Source organism: Cyrtonyx montezumae, unplaced genomic scaffold (assembly GCF_038088225.1).
Source record: "Cyrtonyx montezumae isolate F1298 unplaced genomic scaffold, pur_monq_1.0 scaffold_17, whole genome shotgun sequence".
NCBI classification, from domain to species: Eukaryota; Metazoa; Chordata; class Aves; order Galliformes; family Odontophoridae; genus Cyrtonyx; species Cyrtonyx montezumae.
Window position 1 is genome coordinate 22509830 of NW_027071903.1, and position 27305 is coordinate 22537134.

Genomic DNA, 27305 nt, shown 5'->3' on the forward strand with positions numbered 1-27305 from the left:
TAAATTATCAGTATTCTGTATATATCTAAATATTCTGATATATATCTGTATCAGGAAAAGTTATTTTTTGCCTGTAGTACAAAATAGAAATGATGAGAATCAGCCCTGTCAAATAAGCTGACAATACTTTTAGTTCTTTTATGCATATATAGTAACTCAAACACAGTGTATGTTTTTACAGTCACACTGGATTTCACAGCAATTAAAAAGAGAATATATGCAACATCAACTTCTTAAATCTTTGGCTCCCAAACAAAATTAAACCAACTTGATTTTGTGAATTCTCTGAGGGAGGGGGCTGGAGAAATAGTGAGTATCCAGAAATCACTTTGTGGTTACAAAAGATACAAGAAATGTAAAACAAATTATTTAGTTACATTGCTTTAGTTACCTTGATAGTGAAAATCAGAGTGAAAGGAATGCCTATAGCAATTCAGTTGTGAAGACGTGTTGATAAAATGTGAATAATTTGGAGTAACTTGCAAAAAAATTTTGTGATGGTGGCTCTGCTTTCCAGTGCGTGATAGATTCCCAATGGGGGTGATTTAACTCTCTTGTGAACAAACATTTGGCAAAGCTAACTGCTCACCACTTGAGGGCTATTTTCCAGGTCAGTGAGCAGATAGGCATGCATTTTCATAACACAAAGCAAAGTCAAAGGGCTTGCTTCTTTCATTCATGTTTAAGTGATTTTCTCCAGATTGATTTAAAGCTGGTGAAAAGTGAGTATCTGGAATGCTGGACTGTACAGGGCTGTGGTGCAGTACTGAGAGGTGACACCAAGTGTGTTCTGATGTGAATTAACGTGGCTGCTGGGAGCTCTCCCTTCCGAGCATATGGAAATGTATTCCCCAGAACAGGTTTGTCATTCCTTTTCACTACAAATGATAGTTGTGAAAGAATCTGCTAAAATGCTATGAGGTATAAACTAGATGGCAGTTATCACCAGGGTAAGACAGCAATGTAAGGCAGCCAAAAATATGACGTGGACAGTCTGTTTGAAGTAAACTTTACTGTGCACTGAAGAACATTAAAGTCACTGAACCTATACCTGATGTGCAATTTTTCCTCCTCAACTCCAGCGAAAAGCTCAAGGATGTTACTTTAGGAAAGTTTCAAGAACTTGATATTGTTCTGTGAGAAACTGAGTGAAAGGTTAGCACCTGAAAAAGTAGGGATTGCAGCTTCTTTAGGTTCATTTTAAGACATAATTTCAACCAGAGGACAAATCTTCTGCGGTATTATCCATAAGAGCTTTTACTAATGTTCAACCTGGTAGGTTTTTGTTTACAAGAGAAGTATTTTGTTAGGCAAGTGGAAGGAAGTACTGCAAAGTTAAAGAAAAAGACATTCTTTATTCTGTCTGATATCAGAAGAGAAAGAAAACAAGTTGTGCTTCAGATGGAAGTGATCCAGGGAACCTCTGCTTAGAGAACTGTGGGATAAATGTAAGGAGGAAGGAAGTGATGAAAAGGGGAAAAATGGAAAAGGTATTTATCAGGGAGAGAGGCTTTGTGAAGAGCACTTCAGAGAGCAGGTGCAAGCCCAGGAAATCTGTACATTTACTTGTGCATTTTAAAGATGCTGTGTCCTTGGTTCAAAGAGGGTTTCCGTTCAGTGCAGATAACCTACCTGCCCACCAGTTCCTTAAGTACTTCTTCCTTAGTGAACCTCAAGAACACTTGAGGTTCAAAGCATTGGTCTTAGTTCATAAGCTCAGAAGCAATGATAATGTGATTATTTGCCTGTTAAGGGGCACGTATGCTCAGGGCTACAGTTGGAAAAAGCTACTACAACAGATTTCCTTTTTGGTGCTCTGAGGGCTTGAGTTCTTGGTGAAGTCAGCTGACTTGTCCCTAACACAAGAGGGATTGTTAACAGACAAGAGTACCAGCTAACAATAGCTGTTGTAAGATATGTTTGCTACAGTCCTTACACTAAGAGTGCAAAGACTGATTTCTTGTACTTGTCTGGGCAAATGTATTTTTTAATTCAAGTATATATTTAGGTTGGCTTGAGTTTAAAGGTGCTCATCATTTTTGGTTATCAGAGTGCTGAAGAGATTTGTCTGAACTATCAGGGAGGTGTGTGTGTGGGAATTCTGCCTAAAAGATTGCCAGATCTGCATGAAACAGCTGTTATGCCTCTGCTTGAGATGAACATAATAGATCAGAAATGTCTACTGGCTATGTCTGACATGAAACGCTTAGTGTTGCTACTTGCTTTTTAGCATGTATTTTCTATTAAGCAGAAATTTGCCTTTAGATGACAACTCTGATCTTGGTGGCATAATTTCCCTCTTTGTTTTTCCATATTAAAAGCTTTGTCAGAGTCGTTTAATGCTCAGACATTGCTCGTACTGGGCTTTCTGAGTGTTTGAGAGATGTTGACAAATTGTGATTTTGTCAACAGATGTGATTGATAAATTTAATGTTGCTCCTGTGGCAACATCCTCTGCTGTATTGAGAAAGATGAGCCTATTAGTTTTTAGCATACTTGGACATGTATTGGTTTAGGGGTGTGCTGCTGTTACTTGCTTGACCCACTTGTGACCTATGTTGTGATGAAAACAACAAAACCATAAAAAGGGACTTCCAAACCATGCTGTGGCAAGGAATGTGTAACGTGGGGTATGAGAAGAAGGTAAGAAAAATGCAACTGTCAACTCAAAATGGCCAGTAAGCTGTCAGGGTGACTTATCCAGGGTGTCCTGACTTACTTCCATCCCCTACAGGTAGATCAGAGCTGAGAGTTCTTACCTGAGTACCCTCTTCCTGTTTTTCTCGTGGAAGTGATTTAGTGGAGGGTTGTTACAGTTAGGGTAGTATGGTTAGGTTGTGGTTGGACTTGATGATCTTTGCGGTCTTTTCCAACCTGAGTGACTCTATGATTCTCTCATTGTGTATGGATCTACTAAACATTCCCTCCTTGTTACTGCATGACATCATAAATTCTACCTGACGCTCCCCAAGGAATATAAAAGCTAATTACCAGCAAGCTATTTTTACAGTCTTCTTAATTATGTTGCAACAAACTTCATTCCCAGTTTTTAAGAGTGTTGCCAAGCATGAATGTAAGGTGCTTTAAGGCAAAACGCAGAGCTCTGAATAGTTTCCATCCAGGCAACAGTGGTTTAAATGAATGCATACACACTGATAAAGATGTTAATAATTAGAGGTTGAGTGTTCCACTTTGTTTCCAGCAGTTTGTATGTTGAAAGAAATTTGAAGTTCCCGGCTACAAGAAGTTAAGCTTCCTTTCCATGAAAAAAGTGTATTCCAAAGAAAATCCTAGACCATAATTCCTGCACAAACTGAGCAGAATGAACTTGCAGGGACAGCAGCAAAATTTCCAAGTTGTACTGTAGAAAAAAGCCAAGAAGAAATAGAAATTAACAGTCAGAACATTGTTACTGCCTTCAATTGGAAGAGGCTGTTGTTGAACACTAGCTGGAGCATCAACCATTTAGTGAGAAATCCCTCAAAATCAATTTTTCAAGTTTTTGCAGTTAATTTGATGAGATTCCAGCAGCTTTTGGTCACTTTATGTCCTCAACCATAGGTTTAGACCTTCAGCTACTATACTTAGGCTATATTTAATGCTGCAGTTTCCCCATTTGTCTTTTTCCAGGCTCAAGAGTCCTAGTTTCCTTGTCGTTTCTTTCATATCCTTCAGTTACTTTCAGTTCTCATTCATGACCCTGAACTGGAGATTAACAGTCAAACATCAATCTCATTTTTGCCCTCTTGCTTGACCTCTCCTGGTTTGTGAGCAGCAGTTCCTCCAGGCAGGTCCGGTGACGTGCCTCGCTGCTCCTCTGTAGAAGTGTTTGTAGCTGTAAGGAATTTGGCATTTAGATGGCTGAGACAGAGGTGTATTCCTACTATTCTGCTGGTCTGCAAGTGGCTTACTGCCTCAGCTTTCTCTTCCTAATGCCAAATGCAAGCAACCTGACCGTAGATCATATACTTTAAAAATGGACTGCAATAGACTTGCCAGCCTGTGCTCACCTTATGAAGGCACCGGCACAAAATTGTGGTCAAGAAACTGCTGATGTTCAGTCTCATTAGAGACTAATATAAGTAAGGAACTGTATCTGTTTCCCAAGATGAACCAGTTTGCTCCAAAATCTAAGATGCTTCCTGAGAACTATAATGTCATAACTTTTCCAGAGTGCCAAAACATGTATAGAATCTGAAGAAAGGAGCATTTGTGTTTTAAAATTGTTTTACCTGAAAATGTTAAAAGTGAGAAATGGCAGCAACAAAGGGGGAATCAATTGATTTGGCCATTAAAAAAGCTCCACACAAACAAACTACACACCAAACTGTGCTTGTTTAAATCCAGTTGACTTTAGTCTCAACTTCTGAACTAATTGTCATTCATCATTTCTCCATTTCCTCTCTTGTTCCTGTGCAGGACACTTACTTTTTCTTTCCTTAATGCTATAAACCACTGTATTGCTTTTCTCTGCTGAAAGCCCCCAAAACCTACCTCAGCAATGACCATCATGTTCACAAAGCAGATTAACTGCTATAAACATCTCAAGAGTGCTGGCTGCTTATCTGCCAGGGTAGTTCAGTACTCTTGTTCACACATCCTTGAGCTAGGAAGATTGATTAAAAGCCCCACGTGCCCATAAAGCTAGAATGTTAAGTGACTTCCACGGTTTCCATGTAACAATGGTCTTGGGAGAACATAAGAGCAGAAGAAAACAAACCCAAAGAAAAGTCTTTGATGTGCTGGCTGTCTGACATCTGTAACTTTTCAGTTTCTAGAAAATAACTGTCAATTTAGCCTTTGATTTTCACTTTTTCACTGTGGTTCAAGAGGAAAAGGTCTTTTTAAAATAAAAAAAAGTGTTTCTTCCTGAGCTGCAGAGGTTACCCAGAACATCTGTATTCACACATTGCTCTCTACTGAGAGAGATATTTTTCTAATTCACTTCTTCAGACTGCAGCAGGAGAAATCAAGTCCTGATGTGATGTTGAGCTGTGCAGGATGGCAAGGAAAATAAATGTAAATGGGCCTGTTGCTTGCAGATAGAATTGAAGGATGAACCCTTCTGAATAGCATGACTCAAATATATTATTCATGTTATGATTTTTTGCTTGTAGTTTTGAGCTGAGGTTTTAGACTGAGTCCATTTTTTTCTGTGGTTGTGTAGAGGACAGAGCTGCCTCTCAGTGAGTGCGTGCTGCTGGCGAGTGCTCCCAGAAAGATCAGAGCTCGGTACCCAGGGGTGGGACATGGACGTGACCAGACAGCATCCCTGTGTGATGCTGTTTTCAAGTCATGAATTGGATGCTGTCTGTTAAATAGTCATTATGAGTGAATCCAACTCCTTGGGCTCCTGTGTCCTCCTGAGTCAGCGCCTGGTTCTTGGATTTCTAAAGGGTACAATTCAAATCTCTTGGCCAAAGAAGGAGAAAAAGTAAACTGTACCATAGTAAGAATATATTTCTCCATTTGTTCTCTTTTCCAGAGGTCTTTTAATAATATTTTTATGTTTCTCACCCTTTTTCTGTTTCTGTTTATATCTTTTAAGTAGCAATTGAAGCAGAACTGCAGGAGGCCTTCTAAATGAATGCAAATGTTTAATGACCTCTGCCATGCTGAATTCAAGTTTTCCCCTGTTGTTACCCAAATTCACAGCAGGGATTCCCTGCTGTTATGTATCTCAAGCTCTACAAAAACATGGTTATGAATTTTAGGAGTATGTCTCAGATTCTGAGAATTTCCATCTTCAAGGAGAGTACAAGGATTGAAAAGAACAACAGCATTGTCCTTCCATGTTGCTTTGCACGGGGTGATTTCTATAAGTGGCAAGTTATATGAGTACCTAACAGCTCTTTCACTAATGAATTCAGTAACCATTTTTTCTCTCTTTGATTTTTAGAAGCAGAAACAGAAATCCTATTGGTCCAGGAAAGTATGGATATGGAAAAGTGCCATACATTTTGCCTTTACAAACTGATACTGGTCAGCAGCCTCAGAAACTTCGAAGGCAGCGACAGTCATCAAGAAACAACGTATTTCATCAGAGTCCAAGTCTCATGAACACTTACAGTCATTCAGCCAGCCCTTCGCTCCAGCATGGGAACCTTTATCAAGACGAAAGCGGGCCTCAAGCTGCTCACCAGGTCCTTGGACCCTCGGTTTATCAGCCATCTTCATTTCCTGCATCTCAAAACTTGTTTCATAGCAGTGACTCAAGCCATCGTGGGTCTGCATCGCACCCAATGGTCCAGGGTCAGCCCCAGCCTCAAAGGGCTGCAGCTATTGTATGTGTTGGCACCTACAAGCAATATAAACTTTGCAACACGAACGTAAGTCTACATTTCTTATATTTATTTTTTTCTAGACAACTGTTGGTTTCCCATAGTATTCTAAATGTTCGTGTACTCAGGAAATTAAGATTTGCATTGTTTATTATTTATTAATTTTGAGTATTTTTATGAACTTAATTTAATTTATAAGTGTATTTTTGAATACTAAAAGTAGATGTGTAATATTGTACTTTCCTAAAACCATACCTTCAGGGATTTTAAGCAGTTGCTAAATCTACCAGTGTGGGCAGTTCTGATTTGATAGATGGAGAAAATAAGTCACAGAAACATTGAATTATTTTTTCCATACAAGTAATGGAGAATGGTTGGGATAGACCATATTATGCAGCTTCTTACTTCTCAGACCCATAAAATAAGGCTAAAATCTGGGAGTGCTGCTCCTGCTCTAAATAGCATCAAAGCCAGCTACCAGTGGCCTATATCACTTCAGTATCTTTCCATGGTGCTGCATGCATTCTGTAACAGATGCTACTTTTATCAGCATCCAAGCTCCACATGCTCTGATTTTGGCTTCCTAGGCTTCCTAGCTTATTTGAGAGAAAATCTGTTCTGTGTTAATTTTTAAATAAAATGTACTGTGTTATTACTTCACTCAAAAAATGTGTGTTGGGGTGTAGCTCTAAGCTCTGGGGCAGTCTCCTATTGTGTGTGGGAGGCAAGTGAAGTTATAGTATTTCTCCTCACAAACAATTTCCATCATTCAGAAACGTTCAGTTTCTGTCAGTGTCTAAGCATTTTCTAATGCATCTGTGTCTTGCTGGGGCTACTATTCCAACACAGTGTCATAGAATTCAGGAAGCCTCTGCTGCATATTAGAAGCAGGGCATTCAGGAGGGGTCTCAGTTGCTAACAAAACAGCCCACTTACGTCTGAGGAAATGTGTGGTTCTTCTGCTGTTTAGAAGTCCTGCCTGCAGAGTGGAGATATAGCAACAGAACATGATCAGGGATAACAAAAGCATAACCTAAACAAGACTGATGAATGTGTTTTTGCCTGTTAGTGTAGCAATTATTACATGCTTTTTATTTAAAACTTAAGTCCACTGATTGAGTCTAGAGCATTTGATTGAGGAGACCTAATGGCAAGAAAATTTGCATGTTTTTCTGAAAAGGAAAGCAAGGAAGGGTTGCTTTGAGCCTCTCACTGCAGTCCTCGTTACATATAGCTTTTTTGAGTAATTACTTCTGTTTTTTGAATGAAAAAAAACCAATAGACCTACTTATTGGGCATTAATTTGGTAAGTTGTCAGTGCTGAATTTGCTCACTTGCATTTAAGTGATATACAGATGTCATATGATTAAATCCAATGTTTATGTATTGCTTTGAAATACTCTAGGTATTCCTACTGCCCTGTAAGCTTTTGCTTGGGATTAGTGATTCTTTTTGATATATTGCATTTTCCTATGTTCATTTCATACGTTACTGCATCAAGGCAGAAATTTGGACAACGTTCTGCATGCCCGAAAAAAGTAATATAAATGTTTCCAGGAATGATGTTTATTCAGGGGAGCAACAGGTGATACGTAAAGAATTCAGAAGTGAGGTGGAAGGAAGAAGCAATCACAGCCTCAGTGATGAAGGAAAGTTTGTAGAGAAATCTTGCTGAGAATGACAAGCAAGATGGAGAGAAGAGGGCTGTTAGCTTGCAGATTAGGCAGCGATGAGACATACAGGTCAGTGTGATGAGTGGTCTAAACACTGCCAATTTTTTGTAGGTAGTAGGGGAATGTAAGTGAAAATATTGTCATGTTAATTCTGGAAACAGTTGTTTAAACAGAGAACTTAAAAGAGGAAGTGAAAAAAAAACAGGTGAGCATACCGTTGCTTCATCTTTGCCATGGTTGCATGTAAAAGTGCAGTTATAAAGAAGTCATTGTTAATAAGTGAGATTTTTAGTAAGAAAGAGAAATTGTAGATGATGTATCTCCTTCTGGGCATGAAACTGTAGACATAGTGATTCTTTTTTATTTATTTCACAGAATTTCTATTCCCTCAAAGAAGCTACAACTGCTATTCAGGATATTTTTCTCTGTAGATGTGGTAATTAATATGACTAGGAAAAAGTAATTGCTAAGAACAGTTTTTCTTACAAAGGCCAGGATGAGAGCAAAACAAGGCTGATAGTGTTTCATTTTGTTTGCTTGTCCTTCCTGATTAAATGCTTCTGTACATGGACTTTAATTTAATTTATCATCAGTGACATGTACCAGAGGCCCTGACAGTGTGCAGAGAACAGTCTCTTTTTCTCTTTTTTTTTTTTCCTTTTTAATTCTCTTCTGGAGTATACCAAAACAGAAAATCTCACTAATGGAGAGGAAAATATCCTGTTAACAGTTATCTTGCTGTTTAGCCTCTCCTTGTACAGTTTCTCCTAAGGGCAGTTAATTAATAACAAATTAAGTCAATCTGCCCTGGTCCATTAGGTCATTTCCTCATTATTGTACATTTATTGTTTTTTCATTAATAGCTAAACTCATTTTACATGACTGACAGTTTGATTCATAAACTTAGGGATTTAGGGAGAGCCTAGTGCTTCTATTTGTTCAAGTGTTCAGGCAGGCCATTAAACCTATTCTCTCGTATAAGTAGCTTCCTCTCCTCAGCACCTTGTGTATGCACTTTGCACATGCTCACCTCGAGGTGTCCAGCTGCAGCAAACGAGCAGTAAGCCTCTGTCCCTTATGCACAAACAGTACTGCTGGTTCTTATTGAAACCATGTTTGTAATGCACTAAGCTTCTCTCAGCGTGGTCTCCATACCTCCAAAATGAAGGATTGATGAGTAAATCTTGTTACTTTCCCCTGCATTAGAGACAAGAGAATTATATGGGCGTGTGAGTGAGGCAGGGTTTGAATGCCAACTTGTTTGTGGTGTTTGTCACCAGAACAAAGGAAACAACTCCAATGGAACATTCATTTACTGAACACTTCTTGTTACTGACTCTCTCAAGCACTGCCAAGTTGCTGGCTCTCCATGAGTGTCTGGATGTGTGTGAATGTATTTGGAAATTAACTTCACACTGAGGGCTGCCTGAGGAGTGTGTGTTCGCAAGGAAATTTTCAGTTAGGGATGTTCAAGACTACTTGAGTAGTACTAATTTGGTAATAGAAAGTGACTCTTTAAGAAGTCAACTTTATATAATTTCAAATAACTTTTATAAGGCATACCGTGAATGGTAGCTCATCGATAGACATTCACTCTTAATATGCTGTCCTTAGGGGAGAAGGCCATGCTGGCCATGACAGCCCCTTACCCCTGCTGTTCTGCACTTCCCCCTGTCCAGATTGCACCAGCGCAGCTCGGTGTGCTGTCACTTCATAACCATGACTGCTTCTATGCTCTGGTGACAAAAACCTGTCAAATAAGATGGTGATTCAGCTACAGTATGGCAAGGAGTGTGGGAAAAACAGAGAAATTAAGGTACGAATTTCACCATGAAGAGCTACACAAAAAAATAGTGGTAGTTAGGTTGAAGAGCTGAGGTGAGGTAAGAGGCTCAGGGCCAGTCCCTAGCTCTGCCATCATCGTCATGGGATAAATTCTTCCATTCAATTCCTATAGAATATTAAGGATGATGATACTAATTTTTCCAGCAGAAGGCTTTTTCAGATGCAGAATTCTAATTAAGTAGAAATCAAACGTTCTACGGGAATGAGTTGAGTCCATTTAAAACTGATGTATTCTGCCACCTAACCATGCAGGTGGGCACTGGCAGGTTCCCACAGCACCTGTGGTCTTAGGCCATGCCACCAGCTGGTTGGAATTCTGCACAAGAGGTTTCTTTTTTTTCATGAAGTTTTCCACTGTATAGAAAATGAAATATTTCCAACGTTTTAATTTTTAACAGAGGTGTAAGTGGAAATGTTTAATATTGTATGGAACAGAACATGTAATTCCCAGAAGGCCTTTTCACAACTGCTGCAAGGATGTAGTTGAGATGCTTAGATACTGAGGTAATGACAAATAAAGGACCATTTACCTTTAAGATAACTTTTTTTTAACTGAAAAACATTTCCTAAAGAACTACTGTATAGATTGTTTATTTGCTTTTTGAGGTTTGTATAGAGTAGGTGTTAACGTAAGTGGAAAAGTAGGGTTGTGATGACTTATCTCTTCCTGAAGGAATTTTATATTGACTTTTTGTGAGGAATTTTTCCTTCAAACACAGTAGGATTATATGTACTTTTGGTAGGCTGATATTCTGTGGTCGTATAGGAAAATTACTGAGAGCTCATATGGGTTTATGTTGCTTTAGGTATAATACACTTTGTATTATATTTGCAGCAGAACTTCATAAATATTAATTCAGAATGCATTATTACAGATACAGGCTTAACTTACCTGGCAGTGACACACAGATATCACTCATAAAACGTCTCACATAGCTTGATCAATTGTCCCCTGTATTCAGCAGAGTAACACAGAGACATCTTTGATGAAGCTCTTAGAATGCAGTTGTTCCCTCTGCATCTTCGTACTGGAACGTCATGACATCCCCCTCAACAAGTGAAAAGACTGTTAGCACAAAATTGTGTATTATGACATTTTTATTGGAATTTAAATAACTTATGGGAAACTGACTGCTTTAAATCATGAGGGAAAATACTGGCATAAGTTCAGAAGCTTTCTCTGACAGTTTTATTCCACCAGTGTGCTTTCTTCCTGGGGAAGTAACAGAACATAAAATCAACTCCTTTACACAAAGTAATTATTGCTAGGTAAATTTTTTATTAATCCAGTAATATGTTCATAATAAGGCAAAAATTGCACAGTTCAAAAATGTTTTTGAACTCTAGAGTCTTACGATTTTTTTGATTAAAAGTTCAGTTACAACAAAGTTTTTGATAAATAAATGCAAGTTATCTTGGACCTCTGCATGCCAGGTTAGATTAAGAGTCATGCTCTAATGCCCTGTTGTGCAAAAAGGTATAAAAATCATGGACTTAAAGCTAGGTATCGTGTAAGAATGTTGTAATGTATATCTGGCTATGGGCACAGCCTTTATTCTCCAGGCCAAGGAGATGTGAGCAGTGGGGCCTGTAATGTTCTTATGTAAACTGTCTGCTTCATGTAGAAGCAACTGAGATTTTATCTTTATCCAAAGACAGCTTAGTTAAGATATAATTAAGATATAATATCACCTTCAGTAGTTCAAACATCAAGTCAGTTAAACAGAAATACTCTCAACTTTTCAGTGGGATCTGTCAGTCTGTGTGTGAGTGCAGTATCACAAAGACACAGTAAGTAAATTATATGTTAAGTTTGCACATACAGTAATTGTACTTCTTTTAGGACTGGAAAGACCAGTGTTTCCCAGAGAAGCCAACTGCACAACTTAGTTGTGCTCAAAGCAGTTTTGTGACATGCTGTTCTAGTTTAATGTGTGGTACCACCCCCTTCCGTCCATCCTCTCAAATGTCATGAAAGAGTAAGTGGAATTCACACTGTACATTTGGAAAATTTATAGTGAGTGCTCATACTGATGGTGATTAAGTTTACCCCGTAGAAAACAGTACTGATTTTGAAGCAGTAGTCATGTATAATTTGATATTAAATACCACGTAACTCAAACCGTGATGAATATGCTCAAGATCATGCACTATGGTTAAAGTTCTCTCCATGTAGAAATCCCTCTTCGGGTAAAAATTCCCAAACACTCCTTGTGATGTTCAACCTAAGCTTTCATTTTCCTTATTGTGTTTCATGCTATTGCTCCTAAATACCTTCAGGAATTCTCATGTCTGTTTTTGGTGTTAATAACCTGGAAGCCAATTTCCCTCTTCTACCGTAACAGTGGGCCAATTCCGTAGGCATTCAGTATCATTAGTGTGGAGTTCAGCACAAGTACAGTGGGAGCTGAATTTTTCAGTATTTTCTTGACTTTTGCTGTACAGAAATACTGCAGAAGTTATGCTTAACAGTAGTACCTGAGGATTTTAGAACAAACTTAGCTTTTTTATTTTTTGTGAGGACTAGTATGAAGTTCTGAACCTGTTAAATGAGTAGTATTGTGAAATTCGAGAAGTCTGTGTGCTGGTTGAAGTTGGATGATGCAGAATTTATGCCTAACATTTGATGAAGATTCAGACCCTCAATTATGCCTAGTAATAATGTGGTATAAAAATGTTAATAACTTATTGTAGTGCCTTAAAACTGGAAGCAGAAAGCATATGAGTTGGCTAAAGCATTTGTTTCCTAAATTTTCAGCAACTTAGGAGTGCTAAGTCTGACTTAGTCATTGGAACTGTCTGAGATGTTACCTTTATTTGTTCTGAGAGCAAACAAGTGTGTATGTCACAGAGGAAGGGAAGAGGGAAAGAAGATCCTCAGTGTTTGATCACTTCATCAGCTATGAACTGCAGCATTAGCACTTAAAAATACCATGGAGTGATTCATAAACTTCATATTGATGCTTTTTGAACTGAAGCAATTATTTTCCCTCAATGTAAAACATGACCGTGGAGTGTTGTGATGCATTACCTTGTTCAAACCTCTGTGCCAGGTTTTCAAGAGGGAACTTAATCAGTGAAAATGGGAAGTTCAGAATTTCTGCCATCTAAAGTCAGCTGCTTGCGTTCCAGACATTACTGCAGATTTGTTTAACAGAGTACTGTAAATATGAGTAGTCATTTATCAGTGAAGACAAGTGTTGTGGGAGATATTCTAAGGCATTCCAGCTTGTCTTTGCTTCTTTTTGTCAAGTGATATTGACACAAGTTTTTGAGATCCTAGCATGTAATTACTCAATATTCCTATAATTCAAACAAGAAATATGCTTTTTATTCATTTGTTAGTTTAATTGCTTACAGTTTATAGAAGCAGGGGATGCTGCATATGTCTAGAAACACTGCTCAAAGGAAAATCCCTTGAATTCACTTTCAAAATATGTATTCCTTGAAATATTGCCACTATGTGCATTTGTTACTTATTCCCTTTAATAGGCATAGAAAAAAACATCCTGTCAGATGTCGGTATCTGTTGTAGTACGTGAAGAGAGTGCTTTTTTCCTGGTGTTTTTTATGGGTTAGTTGACTACTTCTGATAGTAATGAACTGTGTGTTTTCAAGGTGTGTAGCAAGAAAGGAGCATAAATTCCATAATGGCAGGAAATTGTAGAGAAATTACCTGCCCGTACGCAGGTCTTCTCTTGTGCTGACAAAGGTGAGTGAAAGAAGTAAGTACAGGAGAAGCTGCCAAAATTAAGCTGATTGCTCAAGGAGAAAGTGGCCTGTTAGCAGTTCTGTTGCTGGAGTTTTTAGGTTTTTTTGTTTGCTTTTTTAATTAAGAATTTTAAAATTATTTTTAACCAAGGCTCTAAACCTGCAAATAAAAAATGGTCAAAACTCATGTAGCAAAGTGAGGAAACAAATGCAAGGTCATACAAGCAGGAAGGTGTTTCCTTTCTTACAAGGAACAGTTGTGCTGGAATGTGGTGCCCTTCTCTCAGAAGTGCTGAATACAGGGAGCTGTGCTATGTGCTCTGTGGTGCCCAGAGCAGTTTAAAAAAAAAAGTCAGGCTGCGATGCTGTGTCTGTTTTGCTAGTACTTCATCAGGTCTGCTGTGTATTTGTCCAGAAGTAACAACTTTCAGGGCATCATATTGTATATGTAGAGACATGCAAGCTGAGATAATAAAACAGTTTTCTTCAAGTAATAGGTTGATAAGTTCTTTTATCTTTTGAATCTTGACTTGTAGTTGTGGAGAAGCAAATCCTGTTTTTTTATAGCTGCCACCATAGTGTTAGTGAGGCACTGGGTGATCTGTAGGGATTAGAAGTCAGGGAAAAATCCCATGCCTCTTCCTGCAAATTGTCTTCTGTTTTCAATATCAGTATTCAGTAAATTCCATGCCAAGCAATATACTGTTTTCTCTATTTCTGGTTCCATTATCAATTGCTAAAGATAGCAAAACTTCTCATTGCCTTTACCACCCACTGAAGACCTCTTTGAGTCACTTTCGGTGACAGTTTCTTATGATGGTGAATAGTTTCCTTCTTGCTTAGCAGAGTGCCTTTATAGCATGTTCAGTGTGACATAGTCAAACTTGCCCAGGTTTAGGGCTTTCAGAACTGGAGTTTTGTGAGCAATCATAAAGCAACTTGTGTGTGTTAAGAAAATAATTATTTCTGTATTATTTTACCCCAGGTTCTCTGCATAGATCTGCAGAGTTATTAGTGATACATTGCTTAAAGTAATTATTATTCAGCTTTTGGCTCCCCGCCTTAAAAATGTTCATTGCAAAAAAAATGACTTCTCTAAGGACTTTTAATTGAAATTCTTACCGCAGCGTTTGATTTAGCATTCGTAAACCTGCTGTGTGTGATTGCAAGATCTAATCTTCATTGTGAGAAAGGGAGCTGAGGTATAGAATAATGAGATACAGAAAAAAAAGTAAATTATTTAATGCCCTGTGTTGAGTAATTGGGATTTTTTCCATGTTTGGTATCATACTTATTACTTGACAGTACTCAAAGCAAAATTTGCATTGACCGAAACTGCAATTATGATTTGGCAACTCATCCCCACATGAGATCCAGAGGTTTTCAGTCAGACACCAGAAATGGAAACTACGTAGTTTCTTGCACTGAGAAAGGACTGAGCTAAACTGTACCGTAGGTGAACTTTTTCTCACAGAGTACTGCTTCTAGAAACTGTAGACCATCTTTTGTGTTCTCCAGTGGATACATCTGCCGTATGCCTACTAACTTCTACTGTGAATGAGGCAGAGATTACATAGTTATTCTTCTACCAACGTTCTTGGTTCATCCCCAGAATAAATCCCTCTTGCACATAGAGTGCACAGGGAAAAAGAAAAAATAGTGTGCAATTATACATATGAGGCACAGAGAGCCAAAACAGATAGTAACTGCATGAACAATCTTATATCTTCTAAGTGGAGACTAAGCATTTTCTTTAATGTCTTGCAGAATATTGTACAGAACTTTATAGTTTAAAAACAAAAAGGAAGAAACCTTCAGAACCAGAATCCTGCCATGCGATAAGTCAGCATTCATGTGCCTCAGCCTGTTGCAATTTGACCATGGGCAGTTCAACCCCTATTAGTACTACAAGGCAATTGAAATACTTTGCCATCATGTTCTTGGGTTTGTTTTTTTCCCCTCACCACAGGTGTTCCAGCTATTCTTCCAAATATAGTGTCTCTGCTTTTTGCTCCCAGCAGAACCAGCCTCACCATATTTTTGTCATCAGTTGCACTTTTCACTTTCTTAATATTTAGTGACTTAGTACACTTTTCTAGCTCTTTTCCCTGTGCCTCCAGTTCTACCATCTACTTAGGCTCCTTCTCCTCCCTGTATTTTCCTCTGGTTTTACTTTCTTCTTCACCCTGTTTGGCCAGCTTGGGCATCCAGCATCATTTATTGAATCCTGCTTTGAACTTTTATTTTTGCTTTTGCAAGATATCCCACATGTTGTAGGCAAAGATGTTTGTATTTGGCTGCCTCTTTGCATTGCCTGTGGTGCCTGCAGCAGAGGGACATGTCTCTCCTTTCTAGTGCCTGCCCCAGTGCAGACCTCAGGAGCACGTACCAGTGATTGCTGGAAAGCTATTTGGCCTCACTGTGTCTCAGATTTGGAACATGCCTCTTGTAAATGAATTGTTCCAGTACTCGAGCTGCAAAACTTCAGCAAGCTCTTACTGAGCATGCGCAAAGTCGGATTATCAGTATTTTTTCAAAAGCTTATGGCTAGCTATATTTGGATAGATTTCCACATAGAAGACAGAAGATGTATTCTTGACAAAAAAACAAACAAACAAAAAAAAAACCCACTTTCCTGGCTGACTTAATTTTACTCATTAAAGGGAGATAGACAGATACATTTTGGAAAAAAAAATCAGAATATTTGAAGCATGGGAAAAAAAGAAAGCACTTCTCTGCTCTTGCTTTTCTTTAGACTCATTCTTGGAAGAAATACTTCGGTCAAAAAATAAGATTAAGACAGATACCAGCAGTGGAAAATTGTAGCCTGGACAGTTAAAGTTCAGTGAACTCATAAACAAACAGACAGTGCTACCAACTGTATCTCTACCAAAGTGTTTTAAGACATGATAGACGTGTCTGCTGGTTAGTTTAGTTTGAAGGGCATAGTTTAAGTGGCACACAGTTTAGGAAGTTTGTGATTGTGATTTTTTTGATGGAAACGTGAACTCTGAAATAATGCTGCGCTTTCTGTGACTACAGGAGCCAAGTGTAGGTTACATTTATGGTGCCTGCAACTTTGTGTGGAAAGCAAATGCTCCCCGGAAAAGTGAGTCATATTTAACACCAACAGAACAAAATGAATTTTCTCAATGGGTTTATCAGAATTCACCCTAGATATCACACCTGTACATTTGTGCCTCATACTAACCTGCATAAACATTTACATTCCCCAATTGTCATGTAAAATGGAAGTTTGTAGCTAAGAACAGAGATTTGCTGTAATTAGATCCCTTAATTAAGTTGTGGAGTATTAAGAAAGTTTTTGATTTGTATTGCCATAAACTTTTAGTCCTTCTGCTGGATCTCTCCAGTTACTCCCTCTTCCCACACAGAGGCCCGTCATTAAAGTGGAGTGCATACAGTTGAATTTACCTTTACACTGATCGGGACTTCAGACAGAAAAACTGGTAGGAGATTATTTCCACATATTGACAATGCTGGTAGGATAAAAGAATAAAGTAATGAGAACTATTTGACTTGGTGTTGCGTTGAGGGACATGATTTAGTGAGAACTGTTGGTGACAGGTGGGTGGTTAGACTGGATGATTTTGTAGGTCTTGTCCAACGTTGGTGATTCTATGACTACAAAACATGCTGTTTCTGTGATGTTTTTGAGCAACAAAGACATGAGACACTGGATCAGCAGCAAGACTGAAAGCTTTCCATGCTAAGCCATTCTTTAGACTTGGAGCCAGATTTTGTCAACTGGAAATAAGTTTTAATTGATTTCCCAGTAAATGAGGCAATACTGTGAAATTCAAGTATCTTGAGCATTATGTAGTGCTTCTACAAATAGATATTTGAATGCAAGGATACTTCTTTTGGTTGATTTTTTTTTTAAATGCAACATATTTATATACAAAAAGTGATATCACTGTTGTACAAAGTAGTTAACATTTTTTTTTTGCAGATGTCAAGTGTTTAACGCTTGATTAGAATTAAGTAAAGAATATCTATGTACTCCAATCCCAGTACTGAAGTACTTCACTCAGGGAACTAGGCAATAAAATAAATTTGGGACTGTAAAATAGTAACTGAACTTTGGAAAAAATAGCTTTGGAAGGAGTGAATAGTCATCTGGTTTTGTGCTGGATCAAAAAAAGGACTAGAAACCGTCAGCTGGCTAGGTCATTGGCAGGTGTGAATTCACGTAGTGCTGGCTTCCATGGCATACTTGTGTATCACTTTACATCAGATGATATTCCTTCTGTTTTAGCATGATTTGTTCTCAGTATTTGTTTTTTTTTCTACTTGTATACTTAGAAACTGTTGAATCCAATTACTGTAATTATTTAGAACAGTATTCGTAAAATGGCAGCAATAATCAGAAATTGATGATTTTCTTGATACGTTTTTGTTGCTACTGAGGAACTGTACTGTTAATTTTCCTCCTATAACTGTTTGGTGAGTCTTAATAGTGCCACACATTTCTAGTTAGACACGGATGAATGTAGATACTATGTGTGAGGTGGATGAGTGGCTACGATTTAATTTAAGGCCAAAGCTAGGCTTGAATCTTCTACAATTTGTTGAAGATCTTTACATTTTTCAATCTAATTGAATAGATTCATCAGAATTCAGAAAAAGATGCAAACCTCTATAAAGTTGGGAAGAGATGCTTATATTTGTTTGGTAGATCTTTCTTTCTTATTAGACATACTGTCTTTGAAACTGTAATTTACTATAGGAGGAATGAAAGGTCAATCACTAGTAGTTTCACTTGCAGTATAATGCATTAATGCATTATTTGGCTGATAAATTGCAAATTTAATCAAGATTATATTCAGGTGACCCTTCAAAAGACTCATCTAAGTAAATTCAGTGGACTTTCTGTGGCGCAAAGTCAAATCAGATGTGGAAAAAAGCTTTCTGTGTTCTAGCAGAGCTACTAAAATGCCAGTGATTTTTCAATTGTAACATGATCATTAGCCTGATAGTTTTCTGACATCCAACCATCACATTCTGTTAATTTTATTTCAGCTTGCAGTGGTGTACGTAGTGCGCTAGAATTGACAGACGGTAAAAGAAATGGAGGAAAGATGAGGTAGCAACAAAGTGATGGTGATGGAATTACTTGGGAACTATAAACATAGACATATCAGGAGAGCAGAATATGATACAATTGGTGCTTTTTAAAAGTACAAGCAAAGACTGAGACTCTATGAAAATCCAGGTGATTCAGTTTAAAGCAAGGCATTGCAATACGTATTGGAATACTTGTGTAGAAAGGCATCTGGTGGATTAATAACATGAGGTGATGCCAGAGAAACTCGGTAGATATTCTGACCAAGTTTGAATTTGGTGGATTAGCCCAGTGCAGCTGAGGAGTGAACAGCTAGATTCTGAGGAGGGTTTTGCTACAGTGCTATGTTGACATGTAAGCAGGCGGAAGATGACCCCACAGCCAGAAGTGTCAGAGAAACAGTCAGTTTTAACAGCGTGACCTGCAAGAGAGAGCCACAGCCTGACTGGGGCTCTTGATGTTTTATTTTTCTAGAGTGTTAATTGAAATATTATAGTCAACTTTGGTTGCAGGACTCCTCTAACAAACTTTATGGAAACATGGATCTGAATTTGAAACAAACATTAAGGGAGTGGGATCATTGGGATAGGCATCAGGGAGTCAGCAAAGTCAGCTGCCTTCCAAAACTACAGATGCAATGTTCGTTTTTTAATGTGGAGAGGGAATGCCATGGTGATCGGGGAAGGTTCTGTTTTTCCTGGATCTAGTATACTTCTAGCAGGAAGAAAAAAACACTTTTCCTGGCTGTTAATTCGGCCTGAGAAGCCAAAGAAGAAATGCCATTTGTTGAGGTCAGCTGGTAGATAGTCTCGGATGCACTGTGCAGTAGAAGCTATATGTATATGTTGGGCACACGGAAAAAGTCAGTGGGGAAAATTCAAAAGTCAGTATCACAAATCCATGTGGAAATGTTTCAAATGATGCCATCTTGTTTGATTAGTAATTTGTTTGATTCATCACCTTTTTCATGTCTTCCTTTAAGGAAAAAATTGGATTATTATTTTGTTATCTTTTCTGCCCATGACAGGCAGCCCCTTGAAAGCACTGAGAGAAAAGTATTAATGTATTAACCGCACCCTTAGACTGCTTTAAAGACTCTCTGGTTAGCAAAAAGTTAATAGTTTATGGTGATCCCTATAACTAAACATAATCTCTACTGCAACAGACATGTAGGAGCAAATGCATTCCTTGATGCAGTGCCAAGATTGAGGCATTATAGGTGCTGATTTCTCCTAAACTTGTCCAGATACTGCTGCATTCACAGATGTTAACTTTCATTGCATGTAAAACCAGACATGTACAGTGTACTGTCTGCAGTCGTGGACTGCAACTAGATCTGGCCAGCACTGTTTTTATTGAGAAGCAGTTTTTCACGTAAATTTAAAAATTTTGCATTGTTAAGTTGCTTGCCTGTTTTTGATTTCTACAATCGTTAATTCCACCTTAAGAAAAAAATAATCAGATATTTTGTGCTAAAGATCTAGACACGCTATTCCTCATTTGCTTTTTTATTTGACAGGCAATTGTGTTAATGTTCTGTTATGATTTTTAAGAATTAGAACTTTTGGGGGAAGAAAAACAGTCTCTGGTTGTTTAAATGAATCTATTGCTGACTTCCAGTGTTTCAGAAATAAGTATTTTCATTGTTTTCCTTTGAAAGTGTGTTTATCCTTTGGAATGGAAAAGGATTAATAAGATTAGTTAGAACTACTGCAGGAGGAAAAACTGAGTGTAACTAGATTACTTAGAGTTAATTTAATATATAGTAATATGCACATAGAAAATATTAATAACAAATTACACTTAGGCCTGGAGAACCCAGAAGGACTGCGGGCTTTGGAAAAAGAGTTAGCCAGTTACTGTAGGCTGTAGGAATGAAACAGTGCCAAAAATCTTAGTCAATGTTTTAATTGCCTTTAAAGGTGGTTTCAGTATCAGAATGACCCTTTAATGCTTTTCCAAAAGTGCAGTATCTCAGTGCAGCCTTGAAACAATTTGCTAATGGCAGGCACGGAGCCAGTGTGAACACACATCAGCTGGCAGACCTATAGTTTTCCGGTATATTGCCGACATAATTAAGTCAGGTGTCAAAGATTTCTTAAAAACTTGTGTTTTTCGAACATTTTCCAAAGTAGTGTAGGGTAATTTCTTTGCTTTAAGTCTTAGCTTTACTAGCAGCTAATTCAAAGACAACTGATGTTCTCTGACAAACAGAAATACTGTCTGTTGCTGTCCCTTGGAGTACTTTTATACTTGTTCATCTCAGATGAAAATGAGGTATAGGTATGTGTAACTCTTACAGTGCATTTCAAAAAGTGTGGCTTAAGATCTTCAAAATGAAAAGAGTAGGTTCTAAAATATTCCACCCTAAAGACTCCCTGCTCCATTGTCACTGCTGCTGCTGTTAGTATTTTGTGATCTAAAAGTACAGGGAAAAGTTGGCTCAACATTGAAATAGCCACATCAGAATGTGGCAGTGGAACGTCTGAAAGCCTCCTGTGTTGCGTGAAAATGCCTGGCACTCTGGTGGCACTTGGCTGAAGACGCATAAAACACAACAATACTGTAATCAGTTTTTTTTTTCTTTTTTGTTTTCCTACAAGCATACTTTAAGTAGGAGAGACATCATTTAAAAACATACACAATTTACCATGTTCAATTTTGGACTCCTCCATTTAAAGGATCTTCTAGATAGATTCCAGCAGCGGGACACAAAGGTGACGAGCATCTCCCTTATGAGGGAAGATGATCTTATTGCTATCATAGAAACATGGTGGGATGTTAAGTATAATTGGAATACCACCATTGAGGACGATAAGCTTTCTAGAAAGGATAGGCAAGGTAAGAGGGGTGGGGAGTTGCCCTCTGTGTTAAAATTGGATAAACTGTGAGCAGCTCATTCTGAGTAACAGTCAGGAGTAGGTAGAGAGCCTGTAGATTAAGATTAGGGACAGGCCAAAAAAGGACAGCTGGTGGTTGGGATTTACTACAGGCCACCTGATCAAGGGGAGCCTGTTGAAGAGGCCTTCAGCTGCAAGAAGTGTTGTGCTCACAGACTCTCATCCTGATGAGTGACTTCAGTCATGCAGATATCTGCTGGGAAAGCAATGCAATGAGCTGTAAGTGATCCAGATCCAGGAGACTCCTGGAATCCATTGATGACAACTTTCTGATTCAGGTAGAGGATGGACCAACCAGAGGTGAAGCTTTGATGGACCTGGTGCTCACCAAAGTGGAGGATATCATTACAAATCATCAGGAGTTAGAGAGTAATTATTTTTTTTTTAAGTCTGCCAGCAAGAAATATAATTTTCTACGTAACTTATATCTGCCTCTACACAACACAGTTTGAGATTTATCTTAGTAGATGTACCAACTATTTTTGCTCATTTATCCTCTGCATATGTGTTTGAAAAAGGAGATTTGCTTTCAGTACCTCTGACACAACACAGTACTAATGCCCTGATGTCACAGAGAGAGAACTGAGGAAGAATCACATAATAAGGTTAAGTGCTTCAGCAAAGTCTACACCAAAAGCCTATGGAAGATTTTGGGAAGAGATCCTTGTTATTTACATCTTAGTACTTGGGCTTGACCGCCGGAACATTCTTCTTCTGCAAACACACCAGTCTTTTTAAGATAAAATTGCTGTTTGTTTGGCAAAGGACCAGGCAAAATGCAGGGAGTGCCTGAAGCACAGCTTTAGGCCTTGGCCGTGCCCTCAGCCTGCTCTGTGGTGCCTTGGGCTGAGGGGGCACCAATGGCTGCTGCAGGGCCTAGCCTCTAGAAGCAATAAATGTGAGCTTCTTTGGAATTGCCTGCCTTTTCTGTGCTCCTGCTCCTTGCTGTTTTTAGGAGTTTTAGAATCAAGCTGTATGCATTGAGGACAGAAATAGTGATTAAATAGAAGTATAAAAAATGGTTTAACACTCAAGGTGTAAATCAAGCTGGCTTAGACCTTGTTGACTGGTGAACTGTGGACTTGTTGCATGTTGCATGTAACTCCATGATAAAATACTTCAAAAACTTTCAATAAGTAAGTGGAAGTACAAAGCAAGGAGTTTTTTCAGACCAACTTATGCTCTCCAGTCTTCATGACAACATTTAAATTGCAATTGTATGTTAGTGAGGGAAATGGAGGGAAGGACATTTGAGTTGGGACTTTTTAAGTGTCATAAAACTGTTTGAGTTGGAAGGGACCCTTAAAGGCCATTTAGTCTGCTGCCCTGGCACGGAGAGGGGCGTCTACAGCTTGATCCAGGCCAGCCTGACCTTGAATGGATGGGGGCATCCACCACCTCTCTGAGCAACCTGTTCCAGTGTCTCACTGCCCTTACTGTAAAAAACTTCTTACACTGAATCTAAATCTCTCCTCTTTTAGTTTGAAACCATTTCCCCTTGTTCTGTCTCAACTGACCCAGCTAAAGAGTCTGCCTCCTTTTTAATAGCCCTGCTTTAGATAACTGCTATCAGGTCTCCCTGGAGCCTTCTCTTAGTAGCTGGGATGTTATTGAGTTAGTCTTCATCTGGTTTAGGCTTGATCCATGCAGTGTGTTTAGTGTACTAGTCAGTCCTTTGTCCTGCTTTAAAGCAATGAGGCCTCTGTCCTGTGGGCAACCTTTCAGTAAGTTTAAAAGCAGAAACTGCAGCTATAGAAAAATGATCTTAGAGGAGAGGAGGGGAGCGCTGTTTTTTGGCAACTGCAATGAATATTTTTATCTTTTTATTCTTACGTTGTCTGCAGTTGGTATGAAGGGGGGGAGGGGGGGAGTTGCGCAGGAAATGGTTTGTGAGCCAGAAATACTGGTACACAAGAGCATGAGCTCAAGGCTCAGAGAAGGAGAAACAAGAAACAACAAAACTTTGCAACAGACTATCAGAACATGTGTGCCAAAAAAATAAAAAAAGAAATGTGTTCCAAAAATAAACCCTTCAGGCTGGTCTCTTTGCTGGTGCAAACTGACTTTGTTCTGCTCTAATTTAATGTAAGGACCTTGATTTATGCCAGCTCAGATTCTGGTCATTCTCTTTTAGGATAGATAGTATCCACAGAAAATGTAGGATTCTGAGTCTTGATGTTTGTTTATTGTGTCTGAATGATCTTTTGCAACATTGCTGTGTCACAAATCTGTTATTCCAGATATATAGCTTTGATTTCTGTATTAGGCACTAGAAACAAACTTTTGGTCCCATCCTTCCCAAAGTCTGATTTTTTCAGTGAAACTTTAAAAAGTTTGCTTGTTTTTTTTGAAGGCTTGTTGAGGATAACAGTATTAGCATGTAGTTGGAGATCTCAGAAGGGTGGATGAACTAAGCACAGATGGCTTTTTGGCCAGAAGGAGTGTTTATTCCTGAAGACTTATTATAGTGATTCTACTAGAAGATAAAGTAGTGAAATTCTCCACAGCCGTGACTTTGCTTCAGTTTATGGCCCACTTGAAAACTGTTGGCTTTGCTGTCACTGATCCAACTACAAATGTAGTATATGGGTGGTAGATACAAAGCCAGAACTTCTCTGGGGAGGACTTCTGGGACGTCTGTGTGTTGACTCTCACTGCAGAGGTCCATCTTTTCACCATAATAGACTTAGGAGAAGTGATCTGCAGTTGCCCCAAGATCTTTTTCTTATGATTCTCTTCTGACAATTACCTTCAGAAGCAGTTACTTATCTATTTTGCTTTTTAAAATATTGTATCTAGTTTTCCCTTAAAATTTTGTCTCCTATAAAATATATTATTCTGCTGCTCTATTCTGTTTCTTCCTAGGATTTCTACTGCTTTTGAGTCATGTTTTTAACAGACATCTTCATCTAAAGTCCACCTCTAAAAATGCATGTGTGACCAAAGTTTGTCTGTTTTCTCCAAGCTCAGGAACTTCTCTAAGTAAATCCCTATTTTCTAGAAGTCTTGCTCCTCTTTGTGTGCCCACACACAGGGTAGATTTGCTGTAACTGCTATAGTATGAGGACAAAAGCATAACAAAATAATTAAGTATTTAACTTATATTTACTTTTGGAATTTGCTTCAGATCTGAACATGGCTTTTCTGCCACAGCTTGCATTGCAGCTGACCTAACAAATGTTTCTTATATCTTCAGCTTGCCCTGTGCAACTGTGTGTATATGTGCTTACACAAAATGTTCTTGTTACTTCAAGCATCTTGCAACTAGCATCTGAAGGCACAAGTTTTAATATGAATGAAGGCAATGGTTGTCATCATAGCATGGGGAAGTAGTAATAATTTTTAAAAAGTGGTAATATTGTATTGAAACATAGGGTGATAAGAAAGTGGTGTGCCCAGCTTTCGGTAAGTTATGGAATCATATATGTTAAGTGTTTTAACTGTGTTGAACCTGAGCCTAAAAAAGAAATAATGAGAAATGTGAATCTATTATGGAAAAGAAATGATTCAGATCTAGTGTATTGAATCCATCTTGAAGTATTTTCTTTTTGCTGAGAGGAATGACAACTCAATAAAGAATGTGATTATTTTGTAGAATGATTACTCCTTTAGCTCCACAACATTATCACTTCTTTTTCTTACAAGCACTTAAAAACACAACGTTGCTATCTTGCCTTAAAGAAAAGGAGTATTTTGATGTTAATATGGATTAGAATTTGGCAAATCCTTCTAAATTGGCCTTCTAAAGTAAATTAATAAGAAAACAATAATCATATTGCTATTTATGATAATGTAACTGTGTTCTCTATTTAAACAGACGTGTCCTGAAAGCAGCAGAAGTATTAGAGAAGTGCAGTGTGCATCATACAATAACAAGCCATTTATGGGTCGATTTTATGAATGGGAACCTTTTGCAGAAGGTAAGGAAAGACAGCATGTTTTTGCTTTGTTACACAGACTGTGTTTTGGAAGGACAAATGTGCTTTTAACCCATCTCACGTTAATATTTATTGTATTTTTACAAGAATAAAACCATGCAAGTTCTACTTTGACTTGTGTACCTTTGCATCTATATGGTGTTGCAAGTACAGCTATATTGCTGTAGTTCAGCTATATCGCTATTACATGTCTTCTCTTTTAGGTATTTGCTTTTGATGGCAAAGGCTCAGTATAGGTTTGTTTCAGTAAATGGAATTGAATTTTTTAATTCCAGCATAGCGTGTAACTCATGATCCTGGGCCATTAACTTCAGGACTCTGACTGTGTGATTTATACTTTCTAATGTTGTGTTTTACACTTAGAGATGGTTGCTGGGGGACAAATACCTGTGCTACAGGTTTTCCCAGTTGCCTGTTAAACTAATTGTCCTGGAACAGATAGTGAAAACTTTGTCAGTGGTCTGTCACCCCTCCAGAGATCTAATTCTTGAAGTATAAAACCTCAGTGAGTTGGGAATTATAACTTTTCACTGGAATCATGTTTTCTGAAATAAGTACTTGTTTTGTTTGTCTTCCTATTAGCAAGAGCTGGGCCCTCCTCAGCAGAGACTTGTGATTATTTATGAAGTAAACAGTTATTCTTCAAATATGTCTCAACCCTGGATTCAGTGGAAACTAGTTTGCCTTTATTTTTATTTAAAGTAACATTTTGAAAAAGTTGTTTCTCAGAAAACTGGAAGGATCAAAGAGGGTTTACACAAAGGGAATTCTCTATGCATACTGTGCATTAAGCTATCTTTATTACTGTGGTGCCATTCTGTCATTTGGCATGAATCATTGTCGTGAGAATACAGAGAGGACATAGTTATCCATGGTCTCCCTTAATAACAGGCTGTGTGTGCTGTGTACTGTGTGTTCATTGCTGTCTTCTCTTCAAATGGGGGCACAAAACTGCACCTTGAAATTTAAAAATACTGGACATAGGCCCATCTACTTTTCCTTTCTATATTTGACAAGAGCAAAGCAGTTGGAAGAGAATTTACCTCTGTTGTTGGAACCTGTCTTGATATAATATACTTTTATAATTACTTTCTGTGCAAGTAGCTACACATAACACAATTTTACACAATTAACTAGAGATAATACTTTATGTTGCAGCTTTTAATGCCCTGCCATTAGCATTTACAGGGATTTCAATTTACAATAGACTTCATTATAAATAAATGTTTGTGTGCTATGATTTATCTTAATGTTGACACCCCATTCTGTAGTTCCTAAAACTGATATGGTGGCAAGTTTCCTCTTTTGAGGAAACATTGTCTTTAATGTTAGTGGTCCATTCTGGGGCAACAAGTACTCTATGTATGTATGACTTGCCATCAGCCTGAAACTCAGTGTGCTAAGTTGCTTTTCCAGATCCAAAATGGAGGCAAAACAGGACAAGGTGTGGAAAATGAATGGGAAAATTTAGGTCTACTCTTTGTGTTTCTAATCCCTTTGTTGTAATAGGTGAGGAAGGAAAAAAGGATGATCATTATTGGTGATACTTGTTTGTTAATAAACAGAGGTCATGTGTACCCCATAGAGCCTGATAGTAGGTTTCAAAATGGAGCAGTGAAAAGCACATCAGTATGTAGGGCTGCAGCTAGGTGAGTCACGTAGAAGACAGCACATTCAGCTGTCACTGAATTGCTCCTGGGGACCAAGGAGACCCTTACAGGGCTGCACTGTATGAAAAGTGCTGTGGGACAGGTTTTGGGGTTCTGTTCCATCTTCATTACACATGAGCAAAATGCCTATTTTGGAGGAATAATGAACGGCCTTCCACCCAGAGATGTGCTGAAGGAGCTATTGGAAGTATATTTCAGGGG

The 27305-nt window shown here is 38.3% G+C and overlaps 1 protein-coding gene across 1 annotated transcript in view; it reads left to right on the forward strand.

Moving 5' to 3' along the window:
- Window positions 1–27305, forward strand: part of THSD4 (thrombospondin type 1 domain containing 4) — a 213874-nt gene that overhangs the window by 5759 nt on the left and 180810 nt on the right. Inside the window, exons 2-3 of the mRNA XM_065733783.1 lie at window positions 5900–6329; window positions 25314–25416. Of these exons, the coding sequence (XP_065589855.1) occupies window positions 5900–6329; window positions 25314–25416 (533 nt within the window). The remainder of the gene's footprint in view (window positions 1–5899; window positions 6330–25313; window positions 25417–27305) is intronic.